Source organism: Cadophora gregata (assembly GCF_030347475.1).
Source record: "Cadophora gregata isolate MNR1 chromosome Unknown scaffold_10, whole genome shotgun sequence".
In the NCBI taxonomy this organism is placed as follows: domain Eukaryota; kingdom Fungi; phylum Ascomycota; class Leotiomycetes; order Helotiales; family Ploettnerulaceae; genus Cadophora; species Cadophora gregata.
In genome coordinates, this window is record NW_026695933.1 from 2,090,910 (window position 1) to 2,105,095 (window position 14,186).

At 48.9% G+C, this 14,186-nt stretch overlaps 5 protein-coding genes across 5 annotated transcripts; 2 read left to right on the forward strand and 3 right to left on the reverse strand.

Annotated features, from left to right (window-relative positions):
• Positions 1–536: 536 nt before the first annotated feature.
• GCS1_1 (Zn finger-containing GTPase- Activating Protein for ARF) lies at positions 537–2,119 on the forward strand (the record flags this gene model as incomplete). Its single annotated transcript, XM_058495282.1, has 4 exons — positions 537–584; positions 648–916; positions 1,073–1,556; positions 1,763–2,119. 4 exons carry the CDS (start codon positions 537–539, stop codon positions 2,117–2,119), a joined length of 1,158 nt encoding a protein of 385 aa, XP_058355593.1.
• A 1,422-nt stretch (positions 2,120–3,541) lies between these two features.
• Positions 3,542–4,587, forward strand: ONS95_002053 (uncharacterized protein; the record flags this gene model as incomplete). Its single annotated transcript, XM_058495283.1, has 2 exons — positions 3,542–3,848; positions 3,950–4,587. 2 exons carry the CDS (start codon positions 3,542–3,544, stop codon positions 4,585–4,587), a joined length of 945 nt encoding a protein of 314 aa, XP_058355594.1.
• A 1,026-nt stretch (positions 4,588–5,613) lies between these two features.
• Positions 5,614–6,645, reverse strand: ONS95_002054 (uncharacterized protein; the record flags this gene model as incomplete). The annotated part of the gene is made up of 1 exon (XM_058495284.1): positions 5,614–6,645. The coding sequence occupies one exon, from the start codon at positions 6,643–6,645 to the stop codon at positions 5,614–5,616; it is 1,032 nt and encodes a 343-aa protein (XP_058355595.1).
• A 1,009-nt stretch (positions 6,646–7,654) lies between these two features.
• Positions 7,655–9,458, reverse strand: ONS95_002055 (uncharacterized protein; the record flags this gene model as incomplete). Its single annotated transcript, XM_058495285.1, has 4 exons — positions 7,655–7,774; positions 7,827–9,022; positions 9,079–9,208; positions 9,270–9,458. 4 exons carry the CDS (start codon positions 9,456–9,458, stop codon positions 7,655–7,657), a joined length of 1,635 nt encoding a protein of 544 aa, XP_058355596.1.
• Positions 9,459–10,843: 1,385 nt separating this feature from the next.
• ONS95_002056 (uncharacterized protein) lies at positions 10,844–12,212 on the reverse strand (the record flags this gene model as incomplete). Its single annotated transcript, XM_058495286.1, has 5 exons — positions 10,844–10,990; positions 11,076–11,297; positions 11,361–11,485; positions 11,536–11,969; positions 12,034–12,212. The coding sequence occupies 5 exons, from the start codon at positions 12,210–12,212 to the stop codon at positions 10,844–10,846; spliced, it is 1,107 nt and encodes a 368-aa protein (XP_058355597.1).
• Positions 12,213–14,186: the final 1,974 nt, after the last annotated feature.

Sequence of the window (14,186 nt, forward strand, 5' to 3'; positions counted from 1 at the left end):
CCTTCTTCAAAAACCATGTCTTATTACCATTTCTCTGGCATTCTCAGGGCTGTACACTAGATTTTTCTTCTCGATGTGCTCTCGAGAAAGGTAGGGGATGGAAAAGTTATTCATTTGACGATATCAATAAGAAACTGGCACCTTGAAGACCTGCTCAAGATGATATACTTGTGAAGTGACTATGATGCAATATTGTTTCCCCTTGCTTCTGCTTCCACGAACTGAGACACAATCCTCTTGTTGTCGTGTGACCTTTGACTTGCATACCAAACAACCAGAAACGTAGCCTTACTGAAGTCCAGCCGCGTCCATCGTCATTGGGCTGCAACGCTAGCTCCAAACCAGAGCACAGCCAGAAACCCCTTTGTATTGCCGCCAATATTTCCCCACCAAGAATCTGGCCAACTCACAACACCCTTCTTCTTGACCGACTATTTTTCTTTCCCTATTGTCCGCGCATTCTCTTCTAGAAGTATTGACTTAATTGAACTTCTAATCTTGGAGTGCGCGACTCGATTCGCACGGTCATCTGCAGCATGGCCAGCAAAGCCATGTGGGAGGTAGACCCAGAGACTCGATCCAAGGTCTGCCTTCTCTCCCCTCAAGCACATTTTTCTCCCCTCACAATATACTGATCTTCTCTCCAGCTCCTTGAAATACAAAAAGTCAACGGCAACGATCGATGCGCGGACTGCGGAGCGCCATCCCCACAATGGGCCTCTCCCAAGTTCGGCGTCTTCATCTGCCTCAGTTGCGCGGGTGTGCACCGCGGATTGGGCGTCCATATCAGTTTCGTGCGAAGTATTACGATGGATGCGTTTAAGGCTATGGAGATTGAGAGGATGCGGTTGGGAGGGAATAAGCCGTGGAGGGAGTTCTTTGAGAATGCGGATGCGAATAAGATGGCGGGAATTAGGTGAGTAGGGGTTCTCTTTGGATACAGGTTGGATAGGGTCATTGCAAGAAGAGGCAGGAGATGGCAGTATATACTCATGGAGGAGGCACACTTGTGGTATTGGCGCGGCGACTGTTGAGTGGGCAATGGATTTGGGCTCGACTGACAACACCACAGTTGGGATGATGCAACGATCGCAGAACGGTACTCAGGAGAAGTAGGAGAAGAATGGAAAGAACGCTTATCCGCCAAAGTCGAAGGCAGAGAATACGTCCCAGGCACCAAACCAGCACCATCCTCAACCGCCACTCCCTCCTCCACCTCCCGCAGCCAAACACCAATGGGTCGCACATCCTCTCCCTCCCTCTCCAACCCAGCTCATGGCGGCAAAGCCAAAGTCGACGACAAGTACTTCGCCGGTCTAGGCGCCGCCAACGCAAGTCGCCCTGCAGATCTCCCTCCCTCACAAGGAGGCAAGTACGCCGGCTTTGGAAGCACGCCCATCGAACGACCGAACAACGAGCCGAAACTACCTGGTTTAGATGATCTGCAGAGGGATCCTGTAGCAGCGTTGACGAAGGGGTTTGGCTGGTTTACCACCACGGTGGGGAAGACGGCGAAGACGGTCAATGAGGGTTATATCCAGCCTACGGCTTTGAAGGTACCTACCCCTGCTTATCTCCCGACCGAGAGATCGGATTCTCGGTCTCGAATTCGGACCAGGACGAGGAATGGACTGGAATGATGTCTTCTTTTATGATGCTATGGATATTCTATACATCTGGCATATCCATTACAGGCATAAGAGCCGAGAACCACACTCGACGATACGAGACACTGGCTGACGAACACTCCCCGCTTTCACAGGTAGCAGAAAGCGACCTCGCAGCACAAGCGCGCATCGCAGCCGCCAACGTCGCGAAGGGCGCACAAACAGGCGCCAAGAGCGCAGCAGAAGGCTTCAACCGTTTCGTCGAGGGCAATGGTGGGTCTGCAGGCAGCGGCGGTGGTGGAGGGGCATATAGATCTATGCCGTTGGATGAGAGTAAGAAGGACTTTTGGGATAGCTTTGCGGAGGCGGGGGCGGCGAGACAGTCGGGCGGTGCGGGGAGTAGTGCGATTGGGACGGGGGCTGTGAAGAAGAGCGGTGCGGGTGCTGGGGGAGCGGGAGTGGGAGGAGGGGCGAAGGCGAAGATGGATGAAGATAATTGGGATAAGTGGTAGGTGTAGGTGTGAGGAAGGGAGTGATTGGGAGACGATGGAGAGATCGTGGATCTAAGAGAGTGGTCAAGCCATGGAAATGGTAAAGATTCATTTCTGATTCCGAAAGCTAAGAGCAGAAATGCAAGGACATGTGTATGTATAGATAGAATCTTTGTTTCGTATTCTGCTCCTCTTTATTTCTTTCTTTCTTTCTTTCCTCCGCTGTGCATCCAGCCCGCCCCCAGGAGCACTACGCAACAAACAAAGATACCACCTCATTTCTTCTCAATCGTCAATCCACTCGTTACTGCACTTCAGCCTTCAAGCTTCACGTGAAGCGAACCAACCCAGCCGTTACGACGGCACCCAGAACGAGCACCTTTGTAAACGAAGTAAACAAAAAGAATCCTGCATGGCCCAGCCTTGGGACTCCTCTAGTACTGCTTTAGAGAAACTTCTACTGCAGAGGCTACACACGCAAAATTATGGCAGCCAGCCGGTACCAATGAATTCATCTAATCGATTCCTGTGTTATGGAGTTGAAGAACTGGAACTGAGATTCTCATGCGCATGCAAGGAAGGAAGGAAGTCAAAACAAGCCTTTACGTCCGTCCCTTTGTCCGATCAAGCAAGCTTTCGCTTTCCGGGTACGGCATCTTACTGTAAATAATGTATGCACGGAGAGTTTACCCGTGTAAACTTTAACAAGTTAAACTGAGTTAAAGCATTTGTTGGTGATAGGACGTGGAGTGTATCTTGGGACATGGGGAGATGAGTCTGGAGTGAGGTTGACGTTGAGGTTGAGGTTGACGTTGACACCTCGGGTAGTCGGATCCGTCTGCTCGGGGATTACGGATTTTAGGTTGGGGGTTGGGTGGAGATGTCGGATGGAATTTGGGAGAGGGTTCCGATCCCGTACTGCTGGTTTGTGCAGTTTATTTATTACTTTGGAGTTGCGTATATGAGTGAGATAATATAAGTATTCGCATGTTCTGTCGTCGAAACGCGTTTCGAGATTCCTGGTTGAGTCAGGGATATTCATTGTTGTTGTCTAGGCATTTTATGCGAGGTTGATATTTGACGATTGGAGACTTTCAAAGAGTTTTGGCTTTGAAGAACTGGCACAATCACGCTCGTCTGGTAGTCGAAAGTCTTTGAGGGGTGTCAGTCGCCTACATACGGTTACGAGCTCGATCAGCGTCGCCCGATATCACGTTCCCACCTCCTCGCGACACTCCATATCTCGTACTTTCTCACCGGTTTGTACTGCCCCACAGTCTATCAATCGGCAATTATATCTTCAGTCTCTCTATACTTCATCTTCCACACGAGTGCAGAAACTTCATACCAAACTCCGATCCACGCCCAGTGTCAGAACCAGCAACACAACGAGACATAGTCCTGAGAAGTCGGCAAAGTACACGAGCGTAAACAACAACCACCATGTCCACCTCAGGAATAACCTGTTCCGCCTGTTTAACCGGCTCTGTAAAAACAGACACTGCAATCGGGACAGTGGAAAAAATCTTTGGTCGGGATACGTACGTTGCTCGTCCATCGGATTTCAAGGCTTCGAATGCTGCTTTGGCAACGGCAAGTGGTGTAGATGCCGAGGAGGGAGAGAACAAAGCCAAAGGAGTTATTGTGATGCTTCCGGATCTCTTTGGTTGGGAAGTTAGTAACTGCAGATTACTCGCTGATAGCTATGCGAGGGAGGGGTTTCTGGTGTTGTTGCCGGATTTCATGGATGGTTTGTGTTCTAATTCCCCCCTTTCCCTCCCTCTTCTTCGCTCTTCATGATACATCTCATTCCCACACTTCTGAAGGTATTCAAACTAACACATAATATAGGCACAGCTCCACCCTCCTGGACAATGCAAACCATGGACTCCCTCCTCTCCCCCTCCCCCTCAATCTTCACAACACTCTTCAAGAAACCCCTCTGGGCACTCCAGGTAGCCTCTCAAGCCATCCCCTTCCTAATCCGCAACAAAGAATCCGTCATTATGCCCCGTCTACTATCCTTCCACAGCTCTCTCCGCGAGACGCCTATCCCTGAGATGGCTGGACTGAAAATCGGCAGTGCTGGGTTCTGCTGGGGTGGGAAATACACGATTCTGTTAAGCCAGAAACAGGACGGGAAAGACGGCCGAAGATTGATCGATGCAGCGTTCGTGGCGCACCCGAGTTCGATGGCGTTTCCGAGTGATTGGGAGAAGATTGCTGTTCCGTTCAGCATGGCGATTGGGGATGTGGATTTGGGGATTGGGATTGAGCATGTTAGGGAGATTCAGGGTGTGTTGGAGGGGAAGATGAGGGGTGAGGGACAAAGAGGAGAGGAGAGGAAGAATGTGAGTGACGTTGTGGTTTACGAGGGGGCGAAGCATGGGTTTGCGATCAGAGGGGATTGGAAGGATGAGGAGCAGAGGAAGAGTGCGGAGGGGGCGAAGGGCCAAGCTTTGGAGTGGTTTGCAAAGTGGTTGGCGTAACTCAAGACTTTAGGAGGATTCGCTGTTGCTGCTAAGAGGAAATCATTCTTGTTATTCGTTGCTACCTCAAGAGATATCTGGATTTCTCCAAATCCAGGTCTGTTGTGATTTGTCGCTGGGGGTGAAGGAGACTTAGCCGAGAGGCTTTAAGCAAATGCATGCTTTTGGAAGTCAACAAAGTATCTTCAGCATTTTTTTCATTTATTCTTTACGTTACATGAACTTGTTTCTGCGATACCATAGAATATCCAAACGTATCATTCATCTTCGCGCTTATCACTAGATTGTAGGAAAGGAACATGGGGCGGGGTGAAAGCCGAGGATATTGTGACATTGTGTCAACAAGAGGTATGGTAAAATTTCATTCCATGCCACGATCCGCACGACCAATGTGAAAGCCATCCGTAGAAGTATCTTCTTCATTCGTCAAGCAGGTTTCGAGTCCCTGTCATTGCCAGTAGATAATTCGTTGATCAGATCAGGAGAGCAGAGATCGATGTCCCAATCCTCATTCGAAGCACGTACCGAAAGGTCTCGTGAGCTTCGTTAAGGAGACATACTCCAACGGGAAGTCCTCACCAGCAATACTCACAAACCTCCTGATCGCTTCTGATTACGGGACACCGCCATTACTGCCAGGCGTGAGATACGTTATTTAGTCTATATATCTATCACCTACGCAGGCATGTTTCGCAACTCACCGCTCTTATCCTGCCTCGTTTCGCGGTATGGATTGATAGGCTCCGACGCAAGTGTTTTAATAGAAAGATCACTTTCTACAGATACAGGGGCGGTTGCCGTTCTCGTCGCGGGTGGTACGTATCCATTTCGATCTCAAGGGCGTGATCTTTAAAATTAGGGAATCCGAGATCTAGTGTGGCATTGAAAAGCTGAGCTCCGGCCCCCTGTAGCTCTATCTGTCCCAGCCCTCACATAGGAGATCTTGAGTTCAAGCATGCTGTATACTATCAAACAGGTGGCATCACTTACTCGCTGTATCTTCATAAATCTAATGCATTTCTCTCCTTATTCATTACAGCCCAGGAGCTGCAGAGCCTCGTCGAAATTCTCCGTCAGCTTTAAACTATTCGCCGCTGCCTCGAGACTATCAGGCCCCGCTCCCTCCAGTGGGGCATGCCCAATGAGCCAGAGCAGGAGTTCCCCAAGGGCAACTGCATCGCTTTGGTAGTCGGGCGCAACCGATCCAAGATCACAAAGCATCAGACGGCCCGGTTTTCGAGATGCTGAAACGAGTAACGTGTTGCGTTCGTTGATATCACCATGCATGATGGCAGCCGAAGACATCTCGCGAACACCAAGGACCAGATCTCGTATTTGTGCCATTGTGATTGCAATGTCCTTCGGTTGGATTGGCGACTTAGCTGAACCTTGCTCGGGTTCGAATATCGATGAGAGACTAGGTCCAAGGAACGGCATCAGGATTCCCTTGACCTCGTTGTCACTCTCTTGGTGTAGAACGACAGCTAGAATCGGGACGACATGGTAGTTTTGTTGCATCAGGTCCTCCTGATCCATCGAAGAGGTTTTGTCCATGACCGCCATCAATTGTTCCCTGACTTTTATTTCTCTGTCGATAGCTTGAATATCAACATTAAACTCAATACGTTTGAAAACACATTCCCTATTCTTCCACATACAACGATCAACGCCACGACCAAGGTACGACTTGTCGGTCAGCTCACCAGAATCAGATATGGCTATGAAGCGCGAGTCATTGGGGTCGTAGCGGAGTTTCTTTGTGATGGGCCGAGCAACATCATCGTCTGGTTGTGTTTCGTAGGTGATGAATGTGCCATCTGAAGTCACATTTATGACATTGAAAGGTGGGATCTTGCCGTGAGACTGGTAGTACTTTGAAATGTGCTCTTCGACGATACGTGACATCCACTCATCGTCGTCCACCTCTGAGTTAACATTCAGCTGATACCATTTTCGATTACCCAAATCGTATGCCTCTGCAGACGAGCAGGTTCCAGGTGTGACGAGGTTGCCATAGATGATGACTTCAGGTTCGTGCCAAAGGCGATAGGGTTCCATCTTTTTGCACTTTTACTCCAAGTATTTTCGAGAGCTCAGTGACAGCTTTGCGTATGCGAGATTCGTTAGTGTCAAGCGCCAATTGAGAAAAGTATGGGATTCTAAGGAGTGTCAAGGTTCAGCGAAATACTGCCGATCACGTGGAATTTACCAACCAAGCCCTGTGGGCTCTAGCGGCTCGTTTAGCCATCCAATCATAATCGGGTGACGAATGAGGAACTGTATTTGGTCCGTTCGTCCAATGCAACCTTACGTGGATCAGACTTTTGTTTTGTAAATAATAAACCTAAATTCTAAGTACTCACATGAAATAGTACTGTTCAGCATGTGGGTCGTCCTAAGAATGTCTGGGATACAGTGCCACTTGCTAGAATCACTTCACTTCCTAAACTCTTCAATTTCCACCTGAGAGTCCATCACCTCTATCTCATCGAGGGCAGCCTTCTGTTGAGTTGTAATGGACTAAACTTACTTGTATCTTAGAAATACAAGAGCCTCAGCTTTACCCTACAACCATATTTTGTGGATGTATGTCAACCCACATCACCACCACCTTCTCGCCAAACCATTATATTGACCCGCAGCCTCAACTTCCTTCCCTCGTTCCCCAGTCCTCTCAACTCCAGGATCACTCCATCTAATCATCTCCGAAGTGCTTGCAAGGAGGAACGACATTTGAATTCAGAGTAGGTTCTGAGCGCGGATTCATGTCCATCTGCAAGAGCGGTGTATTTAGTATATTGGATCACATTGAATCTAAATGGGAACAGACATGCCAGTCCAAAATAGATCCCATGCTTTCACTCATTCCAACATAGAATGATATGACTAGAAGGATAGTCATTGATCTTACAGGGAAAGCTTAAAAATGGACCCCATCTATATATCAGAATCACCCCCTTCCAAAGCATGTTAGTTCAATACCGGGGAATGAGAAGAGGGACGTCCTCATCAAGAGCCAAACTCAACCACAATATCATAGATGCCGCTGTGTAACAAAAGAATGCAATCAAATAAGCAGATATTGGTCCTCAACCACTGCCCTGGGCTGTTCATTCCAACGAACACATTTCTTGCAGGCCCTACTGTTGCCAGCATGACTGAGAGATATTTTACACCTCATGCAGCCCTAAACAGTCATTAGTGAGACTTCATTCTAGTAGACACTAAGTAGAGCTTACCACACTGGCTTTAGGTCGAGGCGAGCGTGGCTTCTTTCTGCCTGATACGTAAAGGCAAGCAGGCCTTAACATATTATCACACTCCGGGGGTCTGTATTCGGACTTCTGCTCGAGCTGGCCACTCTCGTCCTGCACATGGAGTGGCCTTTCACCTGGGCTGCATATTGGGGCTTGGTATAGCTGTGAATCACCGTCTGGCCATGGGTTTTCATACCAGGATGTATCGCTTCCGGAAGGTAAATCACTTGGCTCCAAAGAAGAAGTGTCAGTTGACGACCAGTTGATGTCCGGATTGTCAAATTGCAACCAGTCATCCAGATCAAACAATGCATCCCTCTCACTGTTTGCCGGAAATTGTTCTTCGGTGTCCGTATGAGATTTTGGCCAGTGTGTAGTACATCGGGGGCAGGAATCGAAATGGCGAAACTCGCGGATTTTGGAGACAATTGCACTGCAGGCAGGGAGGGGCCGCGTAGCGACATCATGACACTCCCGTTGCAGGCTTTCGGCTGAAAAGTCACACACCTCATGAGTAACCGATGGCTTCCACTCGTAACGTCCCTCTCCATGCCACCTCATTAAAGCAGTCTCGAGTATGAATCGATCCATACTCGATTTGAGAGAAAGACCGAGATGAGAACCAATGTATATCAGATAGTGAGCGAGTATCTGACACAGGTGATTCTGCATCAGGGAGAAAGTCTGACGGACTTCTGATGTGGCGCATTCCAGTCCAGCATATCCCACAGCAAGAATCGTTCCGAAGACCCACAGGAATAGAATCTGCAGCTGGTTCACCGTGGACTTCGCCAAGTAAGTTGGCTTCAGCTTCTCGTCCAGATATGTGAGAAAGTGATGTCCAGCTACTGATCCGTGTTTGGACAGTTCTTGAGCTGTGAGAAGGGGCCCATTATAGCGTGTGTAGGCACGAGATGTGGCGTACATCATCCGTTGGAATTGGCTTGCACCTTTGTCTTCAACCGAATTGCGAACAAGATTCAGAAATTGAGGAGAAGATAACGTTCCCACTTTGCTTGTCTGCGACTCCGTTGGATTGCTCAGCCATTCGACGATATCGCCGACTAGTGCCTCGAGATCCCAGGTCACATGAGCTCCAAACTCGAGAGAGATGGCGGCGAGAGTTGGATCTAGAGCTGTATCATCAAGGTTGCATCCATCTTGTGGTGACGAGAAACCTGGATAATGTTAATTGCCATAATCCTGGACTATTGGTCTTTCCACGGTCACGTACATACTTCAAACACGCTGACCTCCTTGAGCCTAGTTCTGATGCATCCAGAAAACGACAACGTCTTTCTCTCATGACTCTGGTTCACAAAAACCAACTGCTCACACGTAGTACAGAGATCATCGTCAGAGCACTTCGCAAGTCAGCAGCGGCATAAAAAAAAACGAGATATCCAGCCAGTGGCAAAGACTTACCTTGATCTTGAGAAGTGCACACCGCAGACAACTCCGCTTATGTCTCACAGCCTTGACTTCCTCTCGTCGTTTCGGATCGAACTTTGCTCGCTTCCGGGCTCCTGATGAACTCGTGCTCTTGGATACTCGGAAGGTATGGAAGCGTTGATTAGGTGCAGTCTGCACGGCATTCGAGACGTCTCGGGGCATTGTGACGATTGCGACAAGATACAGCGCGAGACGGAGATATTGAGGTGGATAAACGATGAACGCAGTTGGTCAGGCCTGAAGGCTTATCCGGGCAGAAACCAGATACTTATACTCAGAACCCGCCTCTCACCCTCGCCTCGTCGAGACGAGTTGCCGAGGTCAGAATCTTCACATCTGTGATGAGGTGGTGAGGCTGGACTGGCTTGCAGGACGCACGATCATTGGCTGCCCACATCACGGGAGATATATCTTCACCGAATTTCCTTTTCGAGCATAGTTTACGCCCAGCTGTGTAACTTATTCTTGATTGGCTGATCTGCTCACTCTGTTCATTTCAGTTTCTCCCACAACGAGTAGGAAATCCTGAATGGGTGTGGGAATGCAAGAAATTATGCGAAGTTTCATTTGTTCCAGGTTAGAATGATACCTGTAAATGTCACCAGATCGCTTCGACGCTTGAAAGCTGAGTCTCATTCAGCTTCTCCAACTTCGATGCAAAAAAATGAAACAGTATCACTGAAGCACATTGTGTTCAGAACAATGATGACACGATTAGAAGATCTGAGAAATCGAAGCTTAAAAACATCCACTGAACTAAGCGATTTACTGCACCACAATTCTCTGTTTTCCATATAGTAGACTACAAATTTCCATGTTTGGAAGAAAATTCTAGAACCTCGATAAGGGAAGCAAAGGAAAGAAAACAAAAAAAAAAGCGGAGATACTAAGCTGTAAGTGCGCTCTGTAGCTCCAAAGGCTATGATAGATAAATCTACTATACTTGCAAGTGCACCTGCGCCATTACTCACCAGAGGGAAACCTCCACAACGGCGTACCCATACACATAAAGACCCATCCAGCCATCCAGCCAGCCTACTAACATGAACCGACGACGACGGCTTCGCCCGAACCCACACGCCACAACCCAGCCAGTGTACCTTAGCCTAGCAAACCTTAAGCCCCCCAAAACCAAACCACATCATAACGTCACAAAAAAAGTCACAACACGACTTCCAAAAAAAAAAAATTAGGAAAAATAGAACAGCCCGCCCAGAAATAACGCAAGGGCTTCCAATCTCAATCTCAATCCAAATATTATTTCTTCTATATTTATTCATCATACTCTTTCTTATCTTAGCTAGCTCGCTCGCTCACTCAGGTCCAGCCATACCACACGGCCCATACCATAATTCTATCCCTGTACTTCATCCTCGCTGTAGGTGTGTATCAATAGATCAAACTGCAAAGCAATCACTCCACCCCAGTCAGTCAGTCAGTCAGTCCACCGATTTACCAAACGCCAGCGCAATTAAGTTACTCGAACCAATATTTCAATATTTTCAAACCAAATAGCAGTCCGCACGATGCTAGCTAGCTAGCTAGTCTTATGAAACGGTGGGTGAAGCTGTGGATGCGGATGAGGTAGCTGAAGATGTCGAGTTCGAGGCTGCTCTCAAGGAGGCAGCGCTATCGGCGAGGATTTGCTGTACGTTCATCTCAAGGACGAGGACGTTGGATTTAAGTGCTTTTTCCTGATTAGGTGTTAGTAACGGGTCGCTGTTGCAAACTCGTGGATGGGACAATCCAGAACGCTGAACGTAGAATAAAAGAACTTACATAGTAGGTCAAATGCTCGCCGTTGCGAATAGAGGTCTCTCCGATGATAGTCATGTTCACTTTGCCGTTAACGAGAGCAGGGAGAACTTTACTGTTGTCGATGGTGCCGGTCATAGGGAGGCTGTTGCTGCCGGGGACGATCTTGAAGTTGAGGATTGTGGCGTTGCCGACGATGGTGTCGACCCCTTTAACGGGGACGGAAAGGGAGAGTGTAACGTTGCCCTGGAGCGGTAGTTAGTATTACGTGCGGAAAAAATGATGTGTGGAATAGGGCAGAGAGCTTACCATTTCGATGGTCAACAGAGATGGGTTGGGAATGAATGCATTTCCTTTCAAGTTGGGGGTGCCGGGGGTAGCCAGAGGGTTGATGAGAACATCAGTGGTGTTGAAACCCTTCAACGAGTTGAGAGCTATAATCATTAGTTTGATAATTCGAAAATGCCAAGCGGTGATATCATACTCTTGTAGGTGGAAGTAGAATTGAACTTGATCTTCTGGACAGGAAGCTTGCCGAGATGCAACTTCGTCCTTCCGACCAAAGCAGTGGTGATATTCTCCTGCGTCATAACCCCAACAGCATAATCTCCGAGCGCATCCAAGCTGTTGACCTTGACAACTTGGTTGTCGATACTGGTGTTGGTAGCCTTCTTGGCATGGATTCCGGGCATAGGCAGAGTCAACATCGAGACTGAGGAATAAATTCCATTGGTGACCAGAAACAGGTCCGCTGGGAATGGGTCGAGAGTGGGCGTGAAAGTGCTTGGGTTATGTAGAATGGCCTTTTGAGTAATCTCAACTGTGTCTGCTGTAGGATTGAGGAAATACGCTTCTCTAAATTCAAGACTTGAATCATCGACTTGATGTTGTGCGATCCGTGGCATGCCAACGTAGACCCTGAAACGTTTGTTAATGATGTCGATCTGGAAACGATGATGTGTGGCTTGGATTGGATACTTACACGAGTAGCGCGACCGTCAAGAAAATCAGACAGAATGCGATCAGATGCGCCCACCAAAATCTAGCACAATGTCTCTTTGCTTTCTGGCCGAAAGTGCGCTTTTCTGTATATTCTCGTTGTCCATAGGTTTCGCCCTGGGTCTTGTCCGTAGACGAATCGTGGGCCAATGGGGCAGACATTTTGAAGCTTATTTGGCCGTTTCGTTTGTATGTGGTATGTGCAGATGTGCAGATGCAAACGCAGGACAGGAAAGTCGAAGATCGCGCGAGGAGGAGGATGCAGACCTAATAAATACTGCTGCAGCGAAGATAGTACAAAAAGATGGTACAAGAAATCCTACGTCAGTTGACGACGAGGGAAATACAGAGAATTGAAAATTTGGGAAACGACAGCGAAAGCTGGAGCAATGGAGCAGGTGGACCTTCAACCAGTTATGAAGAAACCTGGGGATCGGGGACCCTGGAGACAAACAAACGGATCTCGGTCATGACATGGGTGCTGCTTGGTCTCTGAGGCGGCTGCACTCTAGCTAAAGAAGAAGGAAGTGGGCACCATGCCCACCGCCGCCCTTCCACCGCTGCACATTCTGCACCACGCAGAGGAGAGGCAAGACGAATGTGGAAACACCTCCGCGACACATGTGATCCCGAAAGTAAAAGGAAGGGAGGGCAGCAGTGACTGGCTGAGGTCTTTTGCGTTCCCTGCTTGCCTTCCTTTCTTCGAATGAGTGTTCCCGTATTACTCTCAGGGTGGCAATTGTGGGTACACACAAATGAAAATGGACTACCGCAGGCACTCACCACATGCACCCAGAGGCAGAGGCAGCTGAGGCAGGCTAGGAATTCGCCTCAAAGAGTCAATCTTGATATAGACATGGTAATCACCACAGAGAAGCTGTGGATCGCTTGAAGCCCATCTGATGGCCGAAGTTTAAAGTGCGCCTCACCGTCAGCAGCCCCTTCGCATGGCAGACAGACCGTTGGTCGCTGGCGGCATCAGAAAATTCAGATGCTAGAGCCTGGAGGGGAGCAATAGGGAGAGACGGCTCCCTTGGCCGAGGCAATCCCGGCGCTGCGAACGAATGGGGCTACTCGCTGCAGGGGCCGCTGCACGATGGTGCGGAGAGCTGGAGGGATTGTCTAAGAAAAGCTTCAAGGGTAGCCCCGCGTTATTTCTTCTTTCTGACGGCATCTCCGGGTTTTCATTCGATTGTCGACATCCTTCGGAGGGGCACACAAGCATGTGTGGAATTGGGAGAATATGCGCCAAGTGTCTTCAGATGTCTCTCGTGGCCCAGTTTTCGAGGGCAAGGACTCGGCAATGTCCGGCGAGGACCAATAGGCTCGGCCGGCTCAGCTGGGATGGACAGGGCTGGACTGGACATGCGACCTGGTGCATGAGACTCACGTGCATTTGAAATCGGACACTGGGAGCATTGGATGATGTGAGATCTTTCTTTTGACGTAAGGATTGGTGAGAAGCTTTGAGAGTCTGGGGAAGTCGATGCGGAAGCGAAAATCCGACAGAAAGCTCTTTCAGATGGTATAATACCTCGGTGCAGATGACTGTCCGAACAGCCATCAATCCTGATGATTAACCGGTAACTGATCTGCATCGCATTATCATAATATCAAACCCCTCCTCGAATCGCCGAATGGGCAACATACGGAAGTAATCGACGACGATCTTGCAGCGTTGTCTCCGTGTCTGCATGTGCTGCAATGTGCTGCGTGTACTCGAAGTACGGATGTAACGGTGCCACGAGGAAACAGAAACTAGTCGTTCGAGGGATCATGATGGCTGCTGAAGTTAAGCCCTTCAGAGGCGTAGGGCGCTGTCAACTTCTCAAGCGCACCAAAGTCGTATTCTTTCGCAGCCACCAACCGGTAGCGCAGCCGTGAGATCGCCGCCCATCTTTGCACTATTTTTCTTGGGGCACATCGCCTCTTACCTAAACTCAACCACAAAAGTCGCCTCAACTTGTAAAGAATTTTCAAATCTAAAGCGACCGGCGAGAGGCGGTGATTTAGACCGCCAGCAGTTCCGCGGTGTATCCGAGCGGCACGTCAGGAGCAACAGTCCAGATTTTGACGAAGTGGAAACTGTAAAGTGAGAGAGTTTTATATCATCTTGGCTTTAGTGGGCCGTTGGTT